The sequence below is a fragment of the Dipodomys merriami genome, unplaced genomic scaffold (assembly GCF_024711535.1).
Source record: "Dipodomys merriami isolate MVZ:Mamm:240054 unplaced genomic scaffold, mDipMer1.0.p SCAF_33, whole genome shotgun sequence".
NCBI lineage: Eukaryota > Metazoa > Chordata > Mammalia > Rodentia > Heteromyidae > Dipodomys > Dipodomys merriami.
This window is the reverse complement of record NW_027204826.1, coordinates 11062771-11089321: the sequence shown is the minus strand read 5'-3', so window position 1 is coordinate 11089321 and position 26551 is coordinate 11062771. Positions and strand designations below refer to the sequence as shown.

The 26551-nt window shown below is 45.0% G+C and overlaps 1 protein-coding gene across 2 annotated transcripts in view; it reads right to left on the bottom strand.

The window, feature by feature from the left end:
- Adamts17 (ADAM metallopeptidase with thrombospondin type 1 motif 17) overlaps positions 1–26551 on the bottom strand; it is a 147824-nt gene that overhangs the window by 29288 nt on the left and 91985 nt on the right. The window contains exons 13-17 of one of the 2 annotated variants that reach the window (XM_070043144.1): positions 22249–22415; positions 16705–16832; positions 8094–8214; positions 6042–6110; positions 861–941 (exon numbers count right to left, since the gene is read on the bottom strand). In XM_070043144.1, coding sequence (XP_069899245.1) covers positions 861–941; positions 6042–6110; positions 8094–8214; positions 16705–16832; positions 22249–22415 — 566 coding nt within the window. The remainder of the gene's footprint in view (positions 1–860; positions 942–6041; positions 6111–8093; positions 8215–16704; positions 16833–22248; positions 22416–26551) is intronic. The other variant, XM_070043145.1, reaches the window with a different exon arrangement.

Below are 26551 nucleotides of genomic sequence, written 5' to 3'. Positions count from 1 at the left end.
GTGATGGGGCTTCTGATGCCCATGCTAGTGAAGCTGAGCCAGTTTCTAGAGTGGGCAGAAAGCCCGGGGGTGGGCTGTTTTAGACAACATTTATAAGCATTGTTCCATTTGTAGTGGGGCAGCCGGGGAGGGGTGTGTGTCAGGCTCAGCTAAGACAGTGTCTACACTGGGGAGATAGCAAAAACTACCTGGTTGACAACATCCACAATGTCAGCGTGAGCAATGGTCAGGTCTAACCTTGGCAGCAGGCACTGCTATGGTCACCACACTTGTAAGCAGCTGGGAGAAGGGCAGGAAGGAACCAGTCTGGGACCAAGAGAACGCTGCAGGGATCACTAAGTCCCAGGGTGAGGCTCCGTCTCCACATGTCCACTCCTAAGGGCTATGAGGACTATCTTCTATTTCTAAATTCCATTCTCTTTTTCCCCTTCCTTCCTTCCTTCCTTCCTTCCTTCCTTCCTTCCTTCCTTCCTTCCTTCCCTTTCCTTCCTTCCTTTTTCTCTCCCTCCCTCCCTTCCTTCTTTCCTTCCTTCTTTTCTGTTCTTTCCTTTCCTCTCCATTGTGTGCTAGTACTACAGTTGTTACTCTACCACTTGAGCCACACCTCCACTGCCCACACTTCATTCCTGAAGGGTCAAGGTCATTCCTGGCCCACCCCTGAAATCCACCGTGGCTCTGGCTGCATTTTAGCCAAATGACATACTGAGTACTCAGGCTATTATGGCTATAATATAGGAGTTTCAAGTCAGGGTTGACTTGGGAAAAGGATGCCAAACTAAATTTCCCAGCCTAATCAACAACAACAACAACAAAACAAATCTCAGAGCATCAAGTGGTGAATCAAATCCTTATGGTTTTACCCAGGAAACTGTGTGCAGGCTTGTCTTCCACCACACGTATCCTCCGGGCTCCAGCGGGAATGACCGCAGCTTCGATATAACCTGTGAGGACAAATGACACACAGTTGAACCACACCTCCATCCTGGGTCTGAGCCCCATACATCAGCCCCCACCCACTCATACCTATACCACCACACTCTCTGTGATGGCTAAGGGTTTGCAGGCTGGCACAGTTGTGAGAAATCAAGATCAATTTGTGGGAAGTAAGGGTTCTTCTATGATCAGAACCTCAGAGAGACCTATTTGCATGTGCTTGAACTTACATATTCCTCATGGTTTTAAACACCAGAAATTTTTTAAAAATTGGCTAGTTACACTAATCAAGACAGTGGTACTGGCATAAAGACAGACATTTCTATCAATAGCATATTACTAAGCATCCAGAAATAAATTATTTGTTGATAGTTTAAAGGAAAGTTGCCAAAAATATTAAATGAGAAGGATAGTCTTTTCAACACACCGTGTTGGAATAATTGGATATCAATGTACAGAAGAATAATGGTGAACTCTTATAAGACCATGCCAAACAAACAGACAACAACCCAAATTGCCACAAATGTAAGAGGGAAAAGTATAAAGCTATCAGAAGAAAATAGTTAATAGTGTTTTTACCCTTGGGCTAGGCAATGGTTTCTTACATACAATAGCAAAAATCTCAGCCACAAAAGAAAAATAGGTGTCTTCATTTATATCAAACTTTAAAACTTTCTTCAAAGGGCATCCTGGAGAAAATAAAGATATTATTCATACTGGGAGAAAATACTTGTGAAGCACTTATCTCTTAGAGAATCTATATCTAGACTATATAAATAGAGCTTAAAATTACAAGTTGAAAGTAAACAAATGGGTACAGGATAGGTATGTATGAAAAGGTCATAAACTCATTTAAAATCTTGCCAGGCACTGGTGGTTTACACCTGTGATCTTAGCTACAGAGGAGGAAGAGATCTGAGGATTGACGGTTGAGGTTTGAAGACTGAGGTCTAAACCGGCTGGGGTAGAGAAATCCAAGATCTTATCTCCAACTAACCAGCAAATTGCTGGAAGAAGAGGTGAGGTTCAGGTACTATTGCACTAGTCTTTAGTGAAAAAAACCAACAGTATCAGGCCCTGAGTTCAAGTTCCTCTACTGGCACCAAGTAAATAAATAAATAGGGGCTGGGAAGGTGGCTCAGTGGTAGAGCGCTTGCCTTGCATGCATGAGGCCCTGGGTTCGATTCCCCAGCACCACATAAGCAAAAAGAAAAAAAGCCAGAAGTGGCACTGTGACTCAAGTAGTGGAGCGCTAGCCTTGAGCTGAAGTGCTGAGGGACAGTGCCCAGGCCCAGAGTTCAGGCCCCACAACTGGACCAAAAAATAAAAATAAAAAAAAATAAAAAATCCTGCAAGAAAGACTAATGAAAGATAGAAAAATAGATTAATATAGGAGATGAATATTACCAACATATATCATATAAATGTGTAGAAATATCACAATGGAACCCCCGATATTGTCCAACCAATATGCACTAACATAAACCTGAAAAGGGAAAAAAGTTTTTAACATATATGCAGTTTAAGTTGTCTTCTAATGGTCTCATGAGTATATGATATCTTAAAATGCTGAAAATTAACTATATTCTTGTTTGCTACCCAATAGCTGCCGTAGGTTTAATTTGCATTTCCCAATGACCAATTAAGTTCACACCTTTGTTTTTATGCCAGTACTGGGGCTTGAACTCAGGACCTGGGAGTTGTCCTTTAGCTTTTTCACTCACAGCTAGTGCTCTACCACTTTGCCATAGCTCTCTTTGAGCTTTGGTGGTGGACTTTGTCTGGTATGGCTTTGAACTATGATCCTCAGATCTCAGCCTCCAGAGTATACAGGATTATAGGCCTGAGCCATGGTGCCCAGCTATCACAACTTTTAAACCATTTGTTCTTCCTCTCTGGTTAGTGACCTTTAAACCATTTGTTCTTCCTCTCTGGTTAGTGACCTGGCTCAGAAGACAGAAGAAAGCTGATGTCTTTCTTTGGTGTGTACAAGTGAGCAGTGGAAGCTAACAAGTAGGACACTTGAAGCGTGGGCCTGAGAGTCTAAGGATTCCTCCATTCCTTCCAAGGAATTTGAAGAATTACTGGATTCCAGGGAAAAAAGATCGCAAAGTGTCAAATAAAAAAAAAACAACAACCAAAAAAACAGAAAACAGAGACAAAACATGTTCAGGGTCAAAATGATTGAAATCTTCTTAAACCACAGAATTTTTATTTTCTGAAAGGAGAACTGTGCAGTGGAGTTTTCTTCCTATTTTGTGACTCACAGAGCTTGAAGTATCACAGGTCTGCCACAGGACAGGGCATGGATAGAGCTTGCCTAGGTCCCCAGGAGTGAATTACCCAACATTCCTGAACAAGGTACATTTGCAGCAGCGCACGACCACCATGGCTATTTTTAAAGCTTCCTTTTGGCACACAATGCAACACTGAATGAACATCTGCTTTGTGTCTTGTACCCTTTTCCTGGTGTGGATATGCCAAGGGACAATAGAAAGCTAAGAGAGGCCACATCCTTGGGTAACCTTACATGGCAGTGCATGGCTCTTGGAGCCCTCGTGGGGTCCTCCTGAGAGAGAGAGGACAATGAAAGAGAAAGCCCCCAAACCACAGAAGCTGCCTCTATTACGGTCCTGACAGCACTGGCTCTGACCCAGAGCTCAGGGCTCAAGCTAGGTTGGTATGAAGAGTGGGTAGGAAGGGGAAGAGTGCCAGCGTCAAGTCCCAAAGTACCATGTGGTCCTTCGGGACAGATGGCCCCTGGTGGAGAAGCCAGACACCATGATGCTGACCATGTACAAAGTAGAATGAAACTGAGCATTCGCTCTGCAGATTTGTAAGACCAATCCATGTTCTAGGCAAGGAAATGAGACTTGGGAGAAATTTTCCCTCTGAGTCAGAGCCATCAAGCAGGAGGAAACCCAGTTAGACACATCTAGCTTCATGAGGATGCCATGGGTAAAACCAACGTTTTTGCCATTGTTCCAAGACAGAAGGCATCTTCTGCCTCAAGGGCTGGTGTCCCCAGGAAACTTCTTAGTGAAGTCTCACATCTACCAGATAGGTAACATTAGCAGGCATATTTCCCCATGAGGAATTATTTTTATCTTCCTTTCCCAAGTAGATTTGCTTTGGATGATTGGGTTCTTTATTCTTCTTCACATTTTCAGCAGTTTCTTTTCCTTCCTTCCTGCCCTCCATCCATCCTTCTTTCTTTGCTTTCCTTTCCTTTTGCTGTTTTTGTGTTCTGGTACTGGGTCTTGAACTCAGGGCCTGGGCACTGTCCCTCAGCTTTTTCATTCAAGGCTTAGGCTCTGTTACTTGAGCCATACACCTCTACTTCTGGCAGTTGCTGGTTAATCGGAGATAAGAGTCACTCTCATATTTTATCTGCCCAGTCTAGCTTTGAATCTGTTCTCAGATCTCAGCCTCCTGAGTAGCTAGGATCACAGGCATGAGCCACCAGTGTCTGACAATTTCTTTGGAAGAAAATTATTGAACTGATAAAAAAAATCAGAGGAATTTTTTGTTGATAAATAAATCATAAGATACTCAGAAAGGTTTTGGTGTAAGTATACATATATATATTTCCAATATTTCCATTTGTATAAAGTTGTTTATGAGCCTTCAGATGTCTCTTGATTTCCAATGGGATCACATCCTGACAAAGCCACTCGAAGTTGAAAATTTCAAAGGTAAAAAAGCACGTACAACACCTAACCATCTGATACCGAAGCTTCACACATAGGACACTGTACAGTACAGGTGATTTCCTACTGCAGACCCTAGCTAGCTGATGGAGAGCCACAGTGCCCAGCTACTTCCCAGCACCACCACAGAGGATCAGACCTCACATCGGAAGCCTGGGAAAAGAACAAAATGTGAAGTAGAATTTCTATCGAATGCACAAAGCTTTTGCACCTCCATGGAGTTGAAAGGTGGTGAGCCAAAACATGGTGGGTTGGGGCCATGTGTGTTACTACCTTGGTTCACTGCTAAAAGGTGGTTCTGTGAGGTTAGGTCGGGCTTGCATTCACCCTCTGGATGAGAGGCCAGTATAGATGGGTAAAGCAAGAACAGTGCCTTTACCACCAGCATGAAGGTCATGAAGCTGCCACCAAAAGCCCCTCTGCCAATAGGAAAGTCCATTTCTGCAGTACGCAAACTTCCTTTATGTTGGAAGAAAGGTACCAACCATGGTTAACTTCTCTAACATGCCTTAACATTCATGCCAAATGTCACGTCTGGCCCAGAACAGGTCCCTATCCTTAGCACAGTAGACACATGGCAGAGTTCCATCCAGTCTTGTGACTCTTTGTATTGATTGATTGTGGTATTAGGATTTGAACTCACTGACTACTGCTTGCAAGGCCTGCATGCTGTTACTTGAGCTACACCCCTAGTCTTTGTTGATTTTTTTTTTTGGGGGGGGTCCAGTCATGGGGCCTGAACTCTGGGTCTGGGTACTGTCCCTCAGCTCTTCAGCTCAAGGCTAGCGCTCTACCACTTGAGCCATAGCGCCACTTCTGGCTTTTTTTCTTTTTGCTTAAGTGGTGCTGAGGAATGGAACCCAGAGCCTTATGCATGCAAGACAAGTGCTCTACCACTGAGCCACCTTCCCAGCCCCTCGTTTTTTTTTTTTTTTTTTTTTTTTTTTTTTAAGGTAGGGTCTTACACTTTTTACCTGGGGTTGACTTTGGACCATGATCCTTTGCATGGGATTACAGTTATAAACTATCATGCCCAGTTTGTTAAGATGGTGTTTCAATATTTTTTTCTTGCCTTGGTTGGCCTTAAATGGTGATCCTCCTGATCTCTCCCTTCTGAGTGGCTGGGATTACAGGCATGAGCCACTGTTGCCCATCTACTTTTTGAAAATCTTCAATTTGGTTTTATTCTACAAGTTTTTTTCTTATTTTTTTTGGGGGGGAAAGGACTGCTCAACATCAGTCATACATATCCAATAAACAGCCTTTGTTTTACCCATGGCTTCATCAGGATTCATTCCTACTGATTCTATTTAAAACACATCCAGGCATGTAAGCGAGGCGAGAACCCCACACCAAGCATGTCACCACAGGGACGACACAGAACATCCGACATCTTACATGAGAAACACTTGGGGACTGCCTTCGCCATCACACATGTGGACACCTTCATACAAAGATCGTTCTTGACTGAGGAAAAGAAACACATTATAATTGGTTTATGTGCAGGTACCATCATTCGTAACCACAGCAGAAAGAGGCCCTGCTATACGTCTTCTTCACATAACCTTGTATTTTCCCATGGAATGTCCACACTCCGTGTCCTGGAGTTGGAACACAGGACCCCCTCAGGGAAGGGGCTCTGGAGCTGATTACTGAATAGACACAAGACATGTGGATCTATCCACGTTCTAAAGGGATGGACCATACCACCTCTCGTGAGAACCTGTTGGAGAAAGTTCTCCTCAAGAACAAAGTATAGAAGGATTAAAAGACGGTGGAGCACCCTGATTGGTGGTCAGTGGGGACTGAGATCCAGAAACCTCTTGGATGTCTCTGAGTCAAGGAACAGGATGGAATAAAAAAATACTAACATTAAAATGACAATTTGATGAAGGAAAAGAATACTACAAGTTTTCAACCTGGCTATATCTGATTAGCCATGGTATGAGCATTAGAAACCCATGCATTCATCAGACAGATGCTAGATCTGATTCCCTCTAATGCTGAGTAGCTGAGAACCACATCTGCTCAGGGTTGCTAAGAAGCAGGCAGGAGGGCAGCGAACAGCTCCCCTGATGCTGCACTGGGATTGCTCTTCACCCAGATTGGGAGACCCTGGGATTCTTGCTGGGTTGAGGCAGTGGTGGTAGTCCTGTGTGGATCTGTCATAATTCCCAGTTGGAGGATTTAGTCAGAGGACCCAGAGGAGCTGAGGCTGGGTCTGGACTTCACAGGGCAAAAAAATCCTACATTTGATTCTGGCTTATCTCTCTGGCATGGCATTTCCCTCTGGTATTCACCCTGTACGGGGATAAGGCATTCCTCTTGTCCTCACTCCTCAGAGCTGGGCACACATGAAAGCTGCCTTCCTATCTACACAGATAGGGCTGGGGAATGTGCTGGGCTGGGCTGGAGTCACTGAGACGTCAAATGACCTGAAGACTTCAAAGGATTTCTACAGTCTCATAAGAATATGTGTTTCCTTCAGCCTAATGTGCCTTTTCTCCATCCCTGTCATCAATTAATTTGTACTCATTGTACAGGTCTGCAGGGCCAGAGACTACATAGTCTTCATCTCCACCTCTGGCACAGGGGCTTGGGCTGGGGGGGGGGCATTCCACATTCACTGTGAGTGAAGTCATCTCAGTTAACTTTGATTGTGGTATTCATGGTGAGTAAACCGTGGACAGATGGATGACCCTTTGCCAATATCTTTGTGAATTTCAGACCATCAGGCCCTGATTTCAGGCTTGTGTGTAATTAAGCTGTATTATAACAAGCAGCTGGTGACTCATTCATGTGCAAATGAACATTGCACACAGATTTCTCAATAAACTGAATACATGCTGGTATGACCTATGTTCAGTCTCCAACATTGAGGAAGCTATAGTGCTCCAAGGGGAGGAGGGAGATGGTCTCAGATACAGAGAAGCAAATAGTTGAAATCAATAAAGTTCTGGAGACTGAGTGCAATCTAAAGGAACTTCCAGAGATGACCAGAATGTTCTCTGGAATGACTGCATGCCAGCCACTTGTCCTATTGGCGTGAAGTACCTGAAATGTGACCATTATGATTAACTTAATTTTAGTTAACTACAATTTTAATTTGAATAGAAAAGCAAGTGCACATGGGCCCCAAAGACCCCAAATCAACTTCCCCAGTGTCCCTTTCTCAAGTTTTCCTACGGAACCAGGCGGCAAATTCTCCAACAAACTTCATGCTTTGCTGACAGTCTGGAAATTTGGTTTTTAAATCCAATTTAGTGTTTGGCGTCTGGTTTTGCTTTTGCAAGATCTTGTAAGTGTTCTGTGAACAGGTTTCCTTTTCCATGGTATCTGGGGATATTCTGTGGATGGTCACGTGAACATTAGCTTTTGGACAAATACACAGCTGTGCTGGGGGGGGCGGGGTGTCCTGTGTTCCCAGAGGCCTTCAGGCCAGGCACTCACCTGTCCCCCGGGAGTGGCTGAAGTCACCCTTCACCACACGACACGTCTTGCTGTCCCCACTGCAGACCCCACACCGGTCTTCTTTGGCTGCAGACCCAATGATGCCATCACAGCCGATTTTCTAGAAAGCCAGAGGACCAAGTTATTCTGTCTGTGCTTAAGACTCAGTAGAGTTGTGAAGGTTTTGTGTGTGTGTGTGTGTGTGTGTGTGTGTGTGTGTGTGTGTGTGTGTGTGTGTGTGTGTGTGTGTGTGTGTGTGTGTGTGTGTGCCAATACTGGGCTTGAACTCAGGGCCTTGGCACTATCTTTTAACTTTTTTGCTCAAGGCTGATGCACTATCACTTGAGTTATAGGCTCCACTTCTAGTTTTTTGGTAGTTAATTAGATATGAGTCTTTTTTTTTTTTTTTTGAGATAGGAGTTATAGACTTTGTTGCTCCGGCTGGCTTTGAATTGTGATCCTCAGATCTCAGCCTCCTAAATAGACATCTAGGATGACAAACATGAGCCACTGGCGTCCAGCTGCAGTGAATATGAAAGCTGATTCTCCATGATGCCCCATAGGCTCAGTTTCCAGGGTCGCAAATACCTTTAGAGTCTCAAGAAAATAGTTAAATTCCTTTTAAAATCACAAGAGTAAAAAAAAATGCATAGAACCTAGTTGAGATTATATTTGTCTTTAAACCTACACAGTTATCAAAAGTGCATTTGTTTTAGTATATGTCATGGAGGAGAAGGGCCTGGAAAGGCCCAAGTGACCACAGAATTGCGCTAAGGTCTGAAGCTCTGTTTCTCATGCCAGCGCTGCTGGAAGTACAGGCCCTGAGTACAAAGACTAGCTCTCATGTGCCAAATGCTGTGGCTACTCTTCACGGTGTCACGGCTCACCAGAACCTTGGTTAGAACCATCAGCAGCCTCATCTACAACAAAAATCACCCTGACACTTTTGGAGAAGTAGAGACTCCATTTAGCCAGGCTGGCTAGCTCACATTTCTCAGTTAGGGAGACCTAGTCCATAAAAAAGGTACTCCTCTTCTTTTACAACTCACATTACTGTTGAAAATTAAGGAAGGAAAAACTCTACCCTTGAGTCTAGAAACACAGCACAAGTTTCAGAAAAAGTAACAGACAATTCCAAACTCTTAGTTTTTCTTTAAAAACAAAAACCCAGAAAACACATGCACGTGAGAATTCTGTATTCGGCAAAATAAGCTGAGTTTACATTAGAGTTTATTAGTAAATTGTCTACAATACTCTTTTTTTTGGTGAAAGCAAACATTTTAAGAACTGCTAATAAAAATAATACCTAGCCAGGCACAATGGCTCACGCCTATAATCTTAGTTACTCAGGAAGCTGAGATATGAGGATCCTGGTTCAGAGCCAACTCAGGCAGAAAAGTCCTTGTGAGACTCTTATCTCCAATCAAATACTCAAAAAAGATGGAAGTGGTGCTGTGGCTCAAGTGGTAGAGCACTAGCCTTGAGCACTAAGAGGCTCAGGAACAGTGTCCAGTCAGTCTCTGAGTTCAAGCCCCAAGATCAGCAAAAAATAAAAAATAATTCTAATAATTTGTCCCTCAGCTCTTCAGCTCAAGGCTAATGCTCAACCACTTGAGCCACAGCACTATTTCCGGCTTTTTCTGCTTATGTGGTGCTGAGGAATCAAACCACCCAGGCCCTGATGCATGCAAGGCAAGGACTCTTATCACTGAGCCACCTTCATAGCCCCACCTTGTTACTTTTAACTCTAAAGGAAACCAGGATCTAGGATGACTCAAGTGAGAGTAGTTTTGCTCTTTCTCAAGATGCTCACATGGGAAGAAGCCTCACTCTCAGCTTCTCTCTCAACCAAAGAAAAACATACATAAACGAAGGGCTGGAGTAGGTCTCAATGGCAAGGTGCCTGCCTAGTAACCAAACCTTAGTGTTGCCAAAAAGAGGTTATTTCTGCCTCGGTTTTCTTGATCCCAAACTTGTTAATTCCTCCCCAATCTGGGGAGGAATTAACATGAACTGGGACTTTCCTGTACCATTTTAAAAAGTGAACCGAACTTGTCAATTTATAAAGACTGTATGTGTGTATTTTTATGGTATGAAATCTTTTTCAACCTGCCACAATATCTGCTTACATGTGTTCTTGAAAGGGTCGCATTTCAAGTTCTGGTCTGGCTGGGTTATTCCTTTTTTTACAATTTTTTTAGGTTGAATTTGCTTTGAATTTTGGCCCAAGTGGGTTTTTTTTTTAAACAGAAATTTGGGAGAATTAGGTGGAGCCTGTTTCCAGCACACTGCAAAGGCTCAGAATGTTGGGCCTAAGACTGAGGAGACACACAACGCTGACACATCTAGGAAGCTTCTCTTGGATACATTTTGATGGATTTTGGTCCCTTCTTTTTGCCCCTCCCTTCCCCTCTCCTTTCTGGCTGCACAGAGTACTTGCTTCTTCAACTTAGTAGCTATCCCCTGACTTCTGTATCATCCCATCTCTTGGGCAGGACTCCCTGTTTGAATGTTAACTGGATGCAGATTGCAGTCTGGCTGCTCAGTCATCATGCTGGGATTTGCTCCTGGGCCTGAAGTACTCATCTTCCTCTTGACTTCATCTTTGGTTTGCTAAACTACACATTATTTCTCCAGAATGAACGCATGGAAAGTATTAATTTCGGCGTCCTTCCAGGTCTCAAAATTACTTTATTTTACCCATATGTTTGGTAGTTTGGCTATGTGCAGAATTCCATGATCCTCTCAATTTTTCTTCCAGGGTCAATTTTTCTGTTTATTTTTCTTGATCTTTCCTAGTCATGCTGTTGGGCTCCTTCAAATAGCTGGTGAGCTCTTCGATTTGAGCATGAAGCAGCAAGAAGCTGAAGGAGACAATCTATAGTTGAGACTGGCCAGTGCTGTGTGGTAAGTCTCCTTTGGAGACTAAAGTGTGGGAAGCTGGAGTATACCCCTAACCCAGAAAGATTAGTGCCTTCTTTGGACACAAAAGGCCATAGGTCCTGGGCATATAGGTCAGCCATATTGGTGCAGCCCTTAAGTCATCTCCTTGCTCTGAACCAACTCTTCACTTCCAACCTTCCTTCCCAAGGGGAAAGCTCTCAGGCTGTGCTTTCTTCTCAGTTGTTCCAGCCTGGCTTCAGTTGCTTCGTATCTCAGTAACACTCCCATTCACTCTGCCTTCCTGAAAGAATGGCTTTCCTTTGTCTGGGGGCCTCTTGATCACCCCCATTTCCCCCGCTGTGATTTGTGCTAGACTTCCTTTGAGGGTAGTACGGTGATGGAGGCCTGGCGCCCACTGCCCTGCACCTTGGGGATGTCAGCTGTGTGGCTGTGAAGTAGCAAAGGCAATAAGCAGGAAGGTGTTCTTGAAATATACTCCTGAGGATCAGCGCCCTGCCCTACTTGCCTTCCTCTGTGCTATTACCTCTTCTTCACAGAGGATATCCTGAAGCTAGAGCCTCATATTTCTCTTAAATTCTACCTGTTATTCTAATTTCCATATATACTTTTGGACACAAAATGGGAAACTAGTAAATTCCTGACCATGAAAATGGTCCATTGAAACAGGTCCCAGATTCTAGAACTGCCAAAGCCTGAGAACAGGATCTATCCACTTATTTTCATATATATATTTATATACAAATATATATCATATAGTCATATACAAATATATAAATTTCTGTATACTTGTATATATTAGTATAAACTGTATATAAATATATATATTTGTAAATAAAGTATAAATATATATTCATATGTAAATAACTGACATTGTATATTATACATATATAATTTTATTATATTATATATAAGTATATTACAAATATACTGATGTATATAATTATATATTATAAATGTATTACATAAGATATACATATAAGTACATATAAGTACTTGTTTATATGTTATGTATTTAAGTTTATATATGTTATATATAAAATATATACATATATTTTTCCATATATAACCAAAGGTGCACCTCTGTAGCAGCTCATAAAGGAAGCTAGATTACTCAGACTCAACACTCCCTAAATAGATGTTTTGTTTGCTGCTCATCAAGCTCATGATATGTTCACAAATTATGGTTCCAAAGAGAATGATGCTGATCAGAGAGATTGGCTGTGTGTGTGTATGTGTGCGCGTACGTGCGTACGTGCATGTGTGTGTGTGTGTGTGTGTGTGTGTGTGTAAGCTAATCAAGCACTGGAGAAAATGCAAACATCCAGATTTCATGCATATTTAGATATGTTCACTGTCCAGTGGCAAAGCCATGTGGCCATTGAATTCTCCCATTGCATGTTACAGCTCCCGTAAACAAGCTGTATATTAGAGACTACATCTTCGCTTCTGGAGGCCAACAGTAGGTATAATTAATGACGGGCTGTCTGATTTATAGTGACTTGCTGAAAAATATATAATGTTTGTGTTTCTTCCCCCCCAATTCTCTCCCATTTTTATGAGTGCTGTTAAGTTTAATTTCAGCATGTTAAGTAATTTGTGACTCACTGAAATGAAACTCAACTCGGTCCTCATAAAAATGGAATAAGATGGTATTTCCATGTTTCACATGATGGTCTGAATCAGCCTGCTATTTGGAGCGGGGTGGAATCTACTCAGAATGCCATCTTGGAGCCTCTCTCCCTACCAACTAGTTACTATGTTTCTTAAAATTTCCCAGAATGCCCCTGAGTTACCCCCAAATCGCAAAATTTATAGCCAAGGGGAACGGAGGGGAAAGTTATTAGTAAGCAAACAGTGGTGATATTTCTGTAACTTCCGTCTTCCACAAAAAGTGAGCAACTTCTACCTTTTTTCCACTCAAGTTAGATAATTATGTCAGTGAATAGATTCAGATCCTCTCTGAGATGTTTTTTAAATCAGGATGACTATTATTTTCACTCCACTAACTTTGTTGTTGTATTCGCTTTGAAGTACCACAGGAATCCAGAATATTCCATTTTGGGCAATTGCTGAAATGAGGCATATATTTGTATTTGATTTATGCTCATATTTAAGTATGCTCAAGTTCTGAAGATAAAATTTGGCAGATGATCTCGAACTTCCTCTAGAAAGCAGTTTCACACACCCCCCGCCCCCCCTCCCACCAGGGTTTTAATCTTATGAAGTGTTTGTAACAAGTACTAATGTCTCCTACTGAGACGCTGACACTTTTGCAAGGACAGATGGGCTTCCTGGAGGCCAGCAGGCCTCTGGGCACATTCATATAGGGCATACAATGGCCAAGAACCATCCTGGATACCCTCACCACTGGCAGATGACGATCCTGAGGAGTACTGACTGCCATGGGGTTGTGAACGGTGCTCCGTCTTCATCTTGGTGCCCTCTGACCTCACTTGGTTAGTGCCAGGCTCAGTGAAGGTGACAGCAAAGGTTGTGATGATGATATCTGTGGAGATGGAGGGACATCTGGGAATAGGGAGTCCTGCGCCCCAGTGTCTCAGCCAAAGACTGAACTTGTGTCCATGTCAGAGTTGTCCATCGAATCCTGAATGCCAGAGTGATGGTGTTGTTGTTTAAAACTAGGGTTGGGAGGACAGAGCCCTCACTGATGTAATTAGCGCCTTCATAAGAAGAGACCCAAGACTAAGTAGCTTTCTTTCCATGACATGAAGATACCACTCCAGGTAAGCTGTAATCTGTCCTCCCCAGAATCCAACCATGCTGCCATCTTGATCCTGGAATTTCCAGCCTCCACAACACTGTCACGTATACAGCTAGTCTATGTTTTGTTAGCCATCTGAACCAAGCAAGAAAACACCCGAGTGGAGGACAAGCTCAGTCTCCCCAAGACGGGATGCCTACAAACACCAGGCTACTTAGCTGACTTGTTCCTCTGGATAAAGGAGTAGAACTTCCACTATCATGGTATAGAGTAGACTCCTTAATTGCAAAGGCCAAGATTCAAACCAAAGCACAGACCACCAGCAGCTGAAATCTTGTCCAGCAGGAACACATATCCCATTAGCTGGAGAATTTTAGGATTCACTGAAATGCCGCACTACTGGCAAGAACATTGTAGAAGATGCCAGCTTGAGGCTGGGGTGGCTCCAAAGTACATGGTCTCTGACCCGGGAAGTTTCTTGCAAATGAATGACATCATTGGCGGGCAAGACACACTGGCACGCAGCATGGCCCACAAACGCAAAGCAGGCAATCTGGAAAGGACGCAGATCCTTCACGTTTCCAGAGAACTGTCAGCAATGCCTCACTTCAGAAATAACGATAAGGGCTTTGTTCTCAATGGCAGCACCTTGAGCAGTCTTTGTTGTAAAGCAGCAGTCCTGAGGTTTTGAGTACTCATTGCTTCCCCCTCCCTGGGAGATTGCCTTGCTGAAGATTCTTGGGCACTGGGCATTTATCACCTTTACTAATCCATATTTGATAACAAAACCAGGCAGTGCCAAGGAGCCTGGATCTTGTCAAGCTTTTCCCTGGTTGGGGGTGGGGGTGGGGGGGGAAGTCCCAGTTTGAAGAACTGTGCAGGTTAAAAACCCACTTGTGCTGAAAATGGTTTGCTCACAACAGTCAGCCTAGATGTTGGTTTTGTGTGTGCAGCCAGCCGTTTGTTGTACCACAATTAAAGTGAAATGCCGCTATCCCCAACTGCACAGAAAGGTCTCCATTTTCTTGTGCTGGTGGTCCTGGGGCTTGAACTCAGGGCCTGGTCACTGTCCCTGAGCTTTTTTGCTCAAGGATGTTACTTTACAACTTGAACCATAGCTCCACTTCTGGCTTCTTGCCTGAATTGGACATAAACAGTTCACAGACATTTTCTGCCAGACTGGCAGATCAAACTTTGATCCTCAGATCTCAGCCTCCCTGAGTAGCTAAGGATTACAGGCATGAGCCACTGGTGCTTGGCACCAGAATGTTTTTTAAAATCTCCCTGAAACCAAGCATTAGAGATAGCAACAATGTTGGAAGTTGCAGTAGCCAAAGCATAGGCTGCCATGTGGCACGGCCATGACAGTGATGGGTGCAGGTATCTGCCGTTGAGGAAAGGGGTTGCCCTGGCTGCTGCGGCCACTCTATGTATGTGATAGTGCAGATGGGGCCTTTGAGATGTGGTTTCATCCTAAAAGCTGAATCCTTATGATCGGGATTAACATCTGCATACGACAGGTCCCAGAGAGTTTGCTTACTCCCTGCTCTACACACTTGAGGGTGAAACAAGAAAGCCTTTTTACAAGGCCTTGGTCTTGAGGCACCTAGCCTCAATCACTTATAAACTGTGCAGTCCCAGTCCTCATGACAGGATGCTGTGTGGACTCGGACACCAGAACTCTCCTTTGCTCAGGTTGAGCGGAGTCACCAGGAGCTGGCATCTGTGGGTAGACGTGATGGCATCCCAGCTTTGTCCCTCCTGACCCCCTCTTTCTAGTCCCTCTTGGAAAAACTCAAGAGCATAGGGTCATCTAGGCCTGGCTATGCTGAGATTACTGCCTGGGTCTCTGGGGGACCTGGGATCTAGCAAATTTAATGCAAGACAGACAGTACATCTGTCTCCCTCCTCCATCTGTCTGCCTGCCTCTCTCCTTTCCTCTTCCTCCCTTCCTTTCTTTTCTCCCTTTCTCTTTTCCTTCATTTGATCTTTTCCTCCCTCCTTCTCTTTGACCTCTGTTTGGGGCTTGAACTCAGGGCCTGGGCGCTATCCCTGAGCTTCTCTTGCTCAAGCCTGGCACTTTACCACTTGAGGAACAGTTCAACTTCTGGTTGTTGTTGTTGTTGTTGTTGTTGTGTGTAATTTATTGGAAATAAGAGTCTCATGGACTTTCCTTCCCAGATTGGCTTTGAACTGTGGTCCTCAGATCCCAGCCTCCTGAGTAGCTAGAATTATAGATGTGAGCCACCAGTATCTGGCTTTCTATTTGTCTTAAGTGGCGTTTATCAATATCCTGAGTCACAGACACCTAGCAGCAGGTGGGGTTTGGAGAATAACTTCCAGCATATGGAGGATTCCCCCCAAAGCCAGGCTTCAGACCCCAGAGCTCTCTCCTTTGCTCAGACTGAGTCACCAGGCAATGGCACCTGTGGGCAAGGCGCCACCTTTCATGGCTTTTCCACTCATCCTCCAGTCCATCTTACACTCATGTGCTCTGTTTTAAGTCAGACAAAGCAGACAAAGCAATTTAAGAAAGTTTTGAGAGCCAGATGGCTCATGCCAATAAACGTATGTACTTAGGAGTTGAAATCTGAGGATCTCAACTTGAAGCCAGCTGGGGCAGGAAAGTCTGTGAGATGTTTTAAATCTCCTATTAATTACCAAAAGGCAGGAAGTGAAGGTGTGGCTCAAGTGGTAGAGTGCCACCCTTAAGCAAAAAAAAAAAAAAAAAAGAGTAAGGGTCAGTACCCAGGCCCTGAGTTCAAGCCCCAGTACTAGCACAAATAAAATAAAATAAAACAAAATATAAAAAGTTTTGGGAAGCCTTTTACTGTCCTTTGAGCCACCCAGCTCCCTACAGAACAAAGATTGCAGGCATTGCCTTCAAAAAACCTACTTTGGGGGAGACCTCTGCTCCACCCTAAGCTCCCCTGGGGAGGAGCCTCCCCACCCCCACCCCCAAGGACAGAAGGAAAAGCTGGTCACCTGGCACCTGCCATGCACGCAGAGGTCAGTCTCGTAGGGTCCACAGGGTGTGCCGTCCAGGACACGATCAGCCACCAGCAGCGGGGACTCCTTCCCAAGGGGCGAGCAGTAGAGCTCACATGGCTTATCTGAGGAGGGAAGGGTTGGTGGGCGTTGACATGGATAGGGCATAGTCCGCAGAGGCTCCTGTCACCGCTGTACATAGAAACCTCCCCTCAGACTCAGTCTGACTGGGGGTTGGAGCTCAGCAGGCTTCTTCCAGTTCTCATTTCTTGCAAAGCTACATTTCCTTTCCCAGGAGACGTGCAGCATGCTGAACAAATGTAAGAGTTGTGAGCCAGTCTCTGAAAGGTGACTACATCAAGGACAAAGCAGGGAGCTGCTGAGAAAATGGGGTGAGAAGGAGGAGACAGGTCCTGTGGGGTATCTGCAACCTGGGGCATTGCACTACAGGCTTGTGTCCCCTAGATTCTGGATACAGAACTATGATTTGAAGGATGATGGTGCTGGAAGAAACTAGATAAGAGTAAGTGATGGAGAGGGGATACAGGAGCCATTAGGACAGCTCCCAAGAACCATGTCTGTCCCAGACAGGATAAAAATCACTGGTCCTGTTGCTCTAGGAACCATGTGAGTTTCTAAACTGACCAAGCTCTCTCCTGCTTTTGCCTAGACTGCTCCCTCTTAACTGGAATCATTCATTCTATTGGTTTTCTAGAAGGCTTCTATCATTCCAGAATCTTCCAGATTCAACCTGTGCTTGAAATGAATGAAGCACTGGTGGTTTGTGAAGCCTCAGGAGACCAAACTGTCATCATTTGTCCCCAGTCTGGACTCTCAGAACCTAAGCAGGACTCAGTTAATACGTGTGTGCGTGCGTGCATGCGTGCGTGCGTGTGTGCGTGCGTGTGTGTGTGTGTGTGTGTGTGTGTGTGTGTGCATGTATCAGCTTGAACTCAGTGCCTGAGTGCTGCCTCTGAGCTTTTTCGCTCAAGGCTGGTGCCTTACCACTCGAGCCATACTTCCACTTCTGGCTTTTTGGTGGGTAATTGGTGATAAGTGTCTAATGGACACTTTCCTGGTTTCAAACCACTATCCTCAGATATCAGCCTCCTGAGTAGCTAGGATTACGATATGAGCCACAGGCTCCTGGCTTGGTCAATATTTCTGAATACATGAACTGGTTTTCTCTTGGTAAGTGTTGGTCTACCTCTCCTAATAGTAATCTAGCTGCAATGCCAGCAGTAGGCTTACTTTGTAAAGGAAACCTTCAGAGCTACCTTGCCAGGCCCCTTGTGTCTACCACCAGCCTTTCCAGGTGGCTCCTTCTGGACTTCCATCATCGGATGCCAGTCAATGGCCCACTCGCTCATTGGAAGGTGATCCTAGAGCACAGGGAAGAAGCTTCTGGGTTGGGAGGAAATGCTCCACCTAGTTATGACTACTAGTTGTAAGAGGGAAAGTCTGCTCTGAAGAGCAGCCTGGAGTTCCATTGTCAGAACTTCTGACTGACCAGGGGAAGCACAGATGGAGCCGGGAAGAAGAGCTTGGAGTCTTGGGAGCCACACGGGTGCACAGGCATGGTGAAGGACTGGAGGATTCCTGCTGCATCACAAGGCACAGGAAACCTGTGGCTCTCTGCTGGCAGCTATAAAGTCTTACTATGGTGCAGACACCATTTCGCTGTGAGACCATCACAATTACTCATTTGGGGGTGTGGGGGGGATGAGGGAAAACACATGTTGACAAAGTTGCTTAGTTCTGGGCTTTGAGGTGACTCATTCAACAGCAGTAACTATCTCCAAAGTTGTCCATTAAGGACCATATAATCAATTAGTGCTTTACAAACCAGGCCTCACCTGATTGGACTAGCAGTGATCAACTGACTGTGGCCAGACCAATAAGAGTCTGTTTCTTCACGATGCCCTCATTGGTAGGCCTCAGCTGGTGTGACCAGCACTCATTATCCTATAGTCACTGAATCAATGAGAATCCATCTTCTGAGATCTCAGGGCTGGAATTCTAGATACAGAGATCCTTTCCCTGAACACTCTGTGAATATCAAAGGTAGCTGATAACTCTGATGTAATTCAGGAAAAAAACTAACAACAATAGCTCTGCAAACTGAATTGTATTTTCTTCATATTTATGGAAAACACATCTAGCACAAAAGCAGACCTGATGGTCAGATGAGGCTGTTTGCAGACGCTCTGGTAGCATCATCAGCATAGCTGACTACATATGATGTACTCACCCCACTGGTCCCATCGGGGATTAATATTTGGCTGCTAGACTACTGTGCCTTTCAAACACTAAAATGTTTTCCATTCTGAGCTATAAGGGACTCCAGATAATTTTGATAAGGATTATGGATTTATGTAAGAAGTTCTGTAAGCTTCCTACCCATCTATGTGCAGCAAGGTGTAAGACAGCTTGCAGAGGGAGCATTAAGCCTTGGCTACCACTGTAAGCTGTGGAGGCCAGCGAAGAGCAACCTAGTATCTTCCTGGGTCCTGGACCCAGATCTCTATCCTGGCCCTTGGGTCCCTTGAATGCTCTGTTTACCACAACTTCCCTCTTTTTTATTAAGCAACTCAGGCCAGAAGGGCCAAGTTGGAGTGAAAGAATCCTAAACATCATACCCAATATCCCCTCATTTGGCTCAGACATGCAGGGGTCTCAGGATCTTCTCCTGCCATGCCAGGGAGGAGGCAGGAATTCTCTAGGACATCTCGACTACAGCCTTCCCCAAGGCTTCTGACACTTCAGTGGGTGTGAGGACAGCTGCTGGCCCAAGCAAGAGAAGCCAGAACCCTCGACAGTTTCCATGGGGAAGGCCGGCATGGGGTGGGTTTGGCAGCTGGCCCCTGAAGTGGGTTTCTGTCTCAAGGCTTTTCCACACTTTTCTAAGGACAGTCTTTGTCTTCTTTTGGAGGTGGTATGGATTTGTGGTCCTGCATCCTCCCTCGGAAAGTCTACCTCTGCAAGAATTCTTAAAAAACAGAGGCGGGGGGGGGGGGGCAGGGAGCATAGAGAAAATATTGCTCTCCCTTCTTTCTTGGACCATGTGCTCCTTGCCAAAGAATTCCACCGTGATAGCAGGACTATGAATAGAGCAGTCATAATGGGCTTCAGAAGAGCCGAGAGCCCAACCACAGGAATCAATGTTATCGCGGCTCAGCTAGAATCGGGCCTTTTAGAAAGTGGGTTTGGGGAGGAACACTTACAAATCTGCCTTCTGAATTTGGCCATTTATTATTTTGTTTTTGCCCTTGTGAAATGCTCCTTGAAAAAAAAAGCTACCTCCTGTTTACATTTGAGAGAAAGGAAATCAACTATGCAAGAAGCCATGGTAATTCCACCCCAGTTGGAAGACATGGACAGCTTGCCTTGCAAAACCCTGAACTCAGTTGTCTCTCAACAACACATAACAGTCTATTAGCTGTCCTGATCAAAGAGGGTTGCAATTTTCAGATCAAAGACAGTGGCCCACTAGCTATCATTACTTATTACTTGGGCAGGAAGGGACACAAAGCAAATGGGTTGAAAAGATGCATTTGGAACCCCGGGAGGAGTCTCTCCATGAGGCTTCCAGGATGGAGCAGTCTGTGTAGGCAGAGATCTCGGTCGCTGTGTCGATAAGGAAATCGAGAGCTGAGCCATCCAAAAGTGGTTAGAAGGAAAATAGAAGTTTAAGTTGGACTTGGAGGAATCTGTGGAAAACCAGACACTGAAGTGCGATTTCTGTACTGAATAAATGTAGCAGGAGGACTTAAAACGCAAGTGAGCAAGCAACCAAGGAAAGAATAACAGAGCTTTGTGCTCAGAGCTGAGTGGAAATAAAAAAAAAAGGGGGATAAGTCTGTCTTAGATCGTTCATGGCTTCTGGCTCCAAGAGAGGGCAAGAGGACAAAGGTTTAAAAGCACATTGCTCTGTCCTGGGAACAGCTAAGGGTTCTGATATAAGTTGTTTCTCCCAAGGACCAACAGCCATCCTACAGTATGAGCTGTCTCTAGCACTGTCTCTGTCCGTGAGGGCTGGACACTCCCTGGTCTCCCCCGACATCAGATAGACAGTCAGACAGAGAGAGGAAAAGGTCCCCATGTGTCATGTGTGCCCTGCATTGGCCTCTACTGTATGAGCTCTTTTGGAAGGATTGGCCTCTCTGTTCCTCGGCAGGAAAGTTTGAGGATGTACAATCTAAATCCTGCTGTCAAAATGACCACGCAGCCACACTTTTTAAATGAGGAAAATCTCTGGGACACTCTCAAACTTGAGAAGAGTCCTCAGCCAAATGGGTCGGTACTACCTGCCATCATTTAGAATGTTCCAAGTCAGCTCAAAGCCATCAGGGTCTCATGGGGCTAAAAGCTATGTGGATCTGAAGTTCGTCTTGTCAACGAAGCCGGGGCCTCCCCTCAGACAGCCATATGCATTTGACCTTGTAATTGCAGATGGCGGGGATGGGAATGGAGATTTCAAAGGCCCTTTCCATCTTCCCAGGGAAGAAACCTAAGACCTGGCACTGAACGTTCATCTTTTGCCAGGCACTTTGGAGGCTGTGGGGGAAAAAAAAGCAGGCCTCATTGCTACAGTTCTTAAGCTCTCTCACTCCGCACCCATGAAGTCATGCTTCCTGTCTTCTTCGAGTATTGGGAGCCAGATGATAGCTGGTTATTTTCTGAGTCAACTTCACTCCTCCAGAATTGGGGTCGACTCCCTCCCCTTCCCCCCTGTCAGCTGCAGGAGCTTAGACACGTCACGTAGCCTGTCACCTCTCATCTTCTGCACAGCTTGCACTGCATATCCAATGAGATGATGTATGTCGAGCTGACTTGTGCCTGGCACATGGTAGGTTCAGTAAATGAGACCAGATTGTCAGCACCATAACACAGAATCACGTTTCTTGAAATAGAATTGAGTTTTCAGTGAGGGGGAAAAAAAAATCCCTGAAGTAGGTCCTCACCTACTATGAACAGGCAAAAATCACAAATCCTACAGAGACATGGGCCACACGTGAGAGTTTTTTTTTTCAGCCATTAGAAATTCTGTGGAGATCTGGTGGTATGATATATGTCCTTTTGATTTGGAAAGAAAACGTGACTTGTTGCTGATCATCATCTTTCACGGATTGTACACTCTTCTCAAAAATCTCCCCTGCAAAAACCTCAAAGTATAAGAGCCAGTCCAAGATGAAGAAAGGAAAGCAATGAAAGAAAGCATCAAATCTGGGAAGCAAAATGGCGCTCACACAAACATACTGCTCTGCTCCTCGCACGTAGCACCAGTACCCTAACTTCGATGCAGGTGCTGGGTCAGAAAGAGATCTGGCCTGCTGGTTACCTTGAGATAGCTGCTTCTGAGAGAACCCAGAGGGCTGGATGATTCAAGTTTAACTCTATTGCTCCAGAAATGGGACGGGTCATGGCTGTCCTGGGCAGAGGACTGGGACATCTGTGAGGTAGGATGTGCCTAGGTTGTCATTATGGTTCTCAGCAGAAGAGAGAGGGAGGCTATTATGAGAGGATGTGCCATATCTTTACCATCAACCACCACTGCTGTCAACAGGCCCTTCCTCTTGCTGTTCAATCGGTCATGCGCCTGGCATTGCTGGTCCCGGAAGCTGGGAAGACCTTTGGGACAGGGCAGGTTCTCACAGACTGCGTGCTCCACGCTGGCACCCAGGCAGTGTGTACCCCCAGGCCCAGGGCTAGAAGAAAGAAGGAAGTCTGATTAGCTAGCCTGTGGTGGAAATAGCAGGAGCACTGATTAGCTCTCTTGCCAGGAGGAAAGGCAAGATTTGCAAAGCAACCCCCTCTGCTCCTATAGCCCACATCTGGGCCAGCCCAGCCCCACACTGAAGTCATGCTCAAATGAGCTATGGAAAAACGCATCCAAGGACTGTAAATCAAGGTCATCTGGAAACAGAATACAGTGAGTATCAGTTCAGCAAGATCCACTCACTGTGTCTTCCAGCTGAACTTAAAACTTGGCCATGTATAACCCTGAAAGCCCCAAGGGAATTTTTGGTGTATTTTTTTTACTTCTCTGAAATGAAAAACTTTAAATGGCTCCTAAATATCCCCTGGAGGTCAGGATAAGTCAATCACCAGCTCTCATTTGCACTCTAATCAAATGAATCAGAATTATTAGTTCACTTGCTCCTAGGCTATGGGGAGAGCCCAATTTGATGGAGAAGAACATCGCTGTGTTCTTGGATCTGAGGCGCTCTGCCTATACTGCCAGTTTAAGCCATTCTAGAGACCAGACCACTCTTTCTGGCAGAGGAGTATTGATTAGGCAGAATGGCAAGATGGTAGCCTGGTTGGCCAGATCCTGGTTGGTCAGATCCTCCACAAGGTCCCAGGGTGTCTTTGGCCACTCTTGAGCTGGGCAGTCTCAGCAGTTACATTGGGAGATGCTGCACCAGGATCAGTAAGGGCAGGTGGGAGTAGCTATGAGAACAGAGCAGGGGCTCTTATTCACCCTGGAAATTTCTCTCAGCTATGTTGGGTGGACAAAAACAAAATATTTCTAGGAGATTAAATCAACTGAAACATAGCTTGACATGACTGACGTGAAGATATCGAAACAACACAATTCACAATGGAAAAGCAGCATCCCTGTCAGAATGACAGGTGGGCTCATATCTTTCCTTCAGCCTTTCTAGGAGGCCCTAGGACTCCACAGCCCTGCCAAGGACTCAGGGAGATGTCTATGAGTCGAAGTCTCACCTTGCAGTGAGGACTGGCCCTCTGAAGACATGAGGGACACTGATCAAAGAAACAAGTAGTTTTATATAAATAGTAGTCATAAAATAGCACTCCATAACCATACCCTATTAAGTCATACAATCAGAAGGGGCTACTGTCTGTATCCTTCAGATGAGAAAATCAAAGCTCTCAGGTTAAGTAATTGCTGGGGATGGGCAGAGGAGAGGAGAAAGAGCTCTTGCTTCTGGGATCAAGGTTGGAGTAAAGGTAGCACTGAGACAGTCAGCTGGGGCACTAGGAGTGTTTGAGATGCATCTCTTGTATCAATCCCTAATGCTCAGACGTCTTCGTTGAGGTCCTTCTAAATACTATTCCAGTAGAAGCTGAGTTGTAGGATAAAATGGCTCATCAGGCCCTTCACAAAAAAAGGATATTCAACTGAGAAAGGAACATACATTCAGCCTCATTTCTTGTTAAGACATACACATTAAACCTAGTGAGATACTGCAATGCCCACCAGAACAACCACGATGGAAAACACTGTGCCAGTGAGGGATAGAACACGTGGAGACCCGCCAGGCTCATGGCAGTGGATGTGGGACCATCACTGGAAAGCTAGTGGGTTGAAATCTAGTCTCTCTCTCTCTCTCTCTCTCTCTCTCTCTCTCTCTCTCTTTCTCTCTCTCTCTCACACACACACAGTAGAAACTGGTGTCTCCTCATTCATTGACACGCATTTGCACACATGCCATACATGCATGCCTGTCAGTCTTACACGTTGTCTACAGGAAGATGCAATTTTCTGCATGGTTCACTTTCCTAAATATGTTTAAAAAGTAAGACAAAGCTAGAGAGGCTTTGGAGAAAAACACTGAAGGAGAGAAAGGTGAGCCCCACCCCAACTAAGTCTGTGAGTGAGCTCCATGGTACCACAGCCTCACTTAAACCCAGAGTTGAGATGCAGGAGAGGCGCAGAGGTGCACGGACCACCTCAGCAGAGAGGCCCCTGGCCACAAATAGGGATGGGCATGTAGAATCATAGTAGGCTGGAAGATAAATGTGCCAGCTGTGGTACAATAAAAGCACCCATGAGGTAGAGGCAAAACCCAATACCAGACATAGAACTTCCCTCCACCTCCCTCTATTCCTAGAGTCTTGGTGGACTGGTTGCTACTTTTCCCCTTGAATGAGGAGATTGCAGCGGTCTGGGCATATCCCAGGTCTGTCCTCTGCTCTCCAGTTCACCTGCAGAGACAAGAGTGTGCTCTTGATACAAAAGTGCATGTGAGCCTTTCCATCTCCCCTCACCAGAAGCCTTCAGTGGGTACCAGAACTGGCATTGGAGATGAATGTGCCTCGTAGTCTTTGGGTGTAAGTTCCATCAACAGTGACACAAACAGTAGGAAAGGACAGCCTAGGAAGCTGGCTTAAAACATGGAAGATGATCTCCAAGGCCTCTGGGTTGACTGGCAGAAAGTGAAAGTTCTAATAGCTCTGAATGCCAAGGCCAGGGGAGGGAGGGTAGTGGGGGAGAGAAGGAAGCCAGGCACCAGTGGCTCCCACTTATAATCCTAACTACTTAGGAGGCTGAGAACTAAGGATCTTTGTTCGAAGTCAGACCAAGCAGAAAATCCATGATACTCTTATCTCCAATTAGTCACCAAAAGCCGTAAGTGGAGCTTTAGTTCAAGTAGAAGAGTGCCAATCTGGAGCCAAAAAAAAAGTTCAGGGACAGCACCCAGGCCGTAGGTTCAAGCCTCAGTACTAGCACCAAAAAAGGGGTGGGGGGAGGAGGGGTGCCAATATCTTTGGACTGAGAATAAGCCAGCTGCAAGAGATGGAGAGGTGCCCAGGATGCACATCTGGGGCTGGGGAGAGGACCATGGCAGCCTTCCAAGCCCAAGATGCACGCGGCAGCAAGCGCTGGACATCCTTGTGAAAACTCAGCCAGCTAGCCTGGTGATTTAAGGACTGAGGTGGAGAGGACATGGCTTTGGTCAGAACCTGGGTCCAAGACCTTGGTCAGCTGGGCTTTGTAACAATCACAACAATAGGCATTGTGTCAAAGCTGGCTGGTCCGTACTTCCCATAACACTAGCTGCATCCCAAGACAGGCGTGAGCCACCAGCACTCAGCTCCACAGCTTTCTTTATAGGGCCAGAGATTGAGCTCTGAACCTCAACACAGAGCAGGTTATAAACTGGAACTACCCTGTTGATCTTACCATTTCACTAAATAGGGTTTCTATCTACATATTATATTCAATTAAAAAACATATACATATAGTTTTATATATACAATATCTATTTTGTGTTAATATTAAATTATTTAGTTAAAATTTATTTAAATAAAAAGTAAAAATTAATATCAAATTTTTAGTATTAAAAATATGTATGTGTGTGTGTACATGCACACACATGTGCTTGCCAGTCCTTGGGCTTGAACTCAGGGCCTAGGTAATATTCTTGAGCTTTCATGCTCAAGGCTAGTGCTCTACCACTTGAGCCACAGCTCTATTTCCAGCTTTTTCCTGGTTAATTGGAGATAAGAGTCTCATGGACTTTCTTGCCTGGGCTGGCTTCGAACTGTAATCATCAGATCTCAGCTTCCTAGTAGCTAGCATTATAGGCATGGGCCATCAGCTACTGCCTGGATAAGAAACCATCTTAACAGCTTGAACTATGTGCCAGGTACATTAACAGGGTACCTAGTTCAAATTCTTATGGCACTACCGAAAAAAAATGGCACTTCTACCACCAACTGATCAAGGTTGGCTTTAGATTGAGGTTTCCAGCATTGGGCGGTCATTGGAATGACTAGGGAAGATGGAAAGCATCCCCTGGGAACCACCTCCAGTGCTGGTGACTCAGGTACAGCCAGAGCATCAGGACTTTTACCCACAGGGCCATCTGTGAATTATTCATCACCTGGACTTCACTGTGGGTATAAAGCATTGTGGTTTGGGTCCTGATTTAACACTTGCTCAGTTTGCAACTTGATGCCATTCAACTGGAAACAGCCAAGCCTGCGAACAGACAGAAAACTAAGAACTCTGACAGGAGAAAGATGACCCTGTTTCGAGGGAATCATTATTATCGAGCACAACATCGGTTCCTGAGTTTTCCAGAGTAAA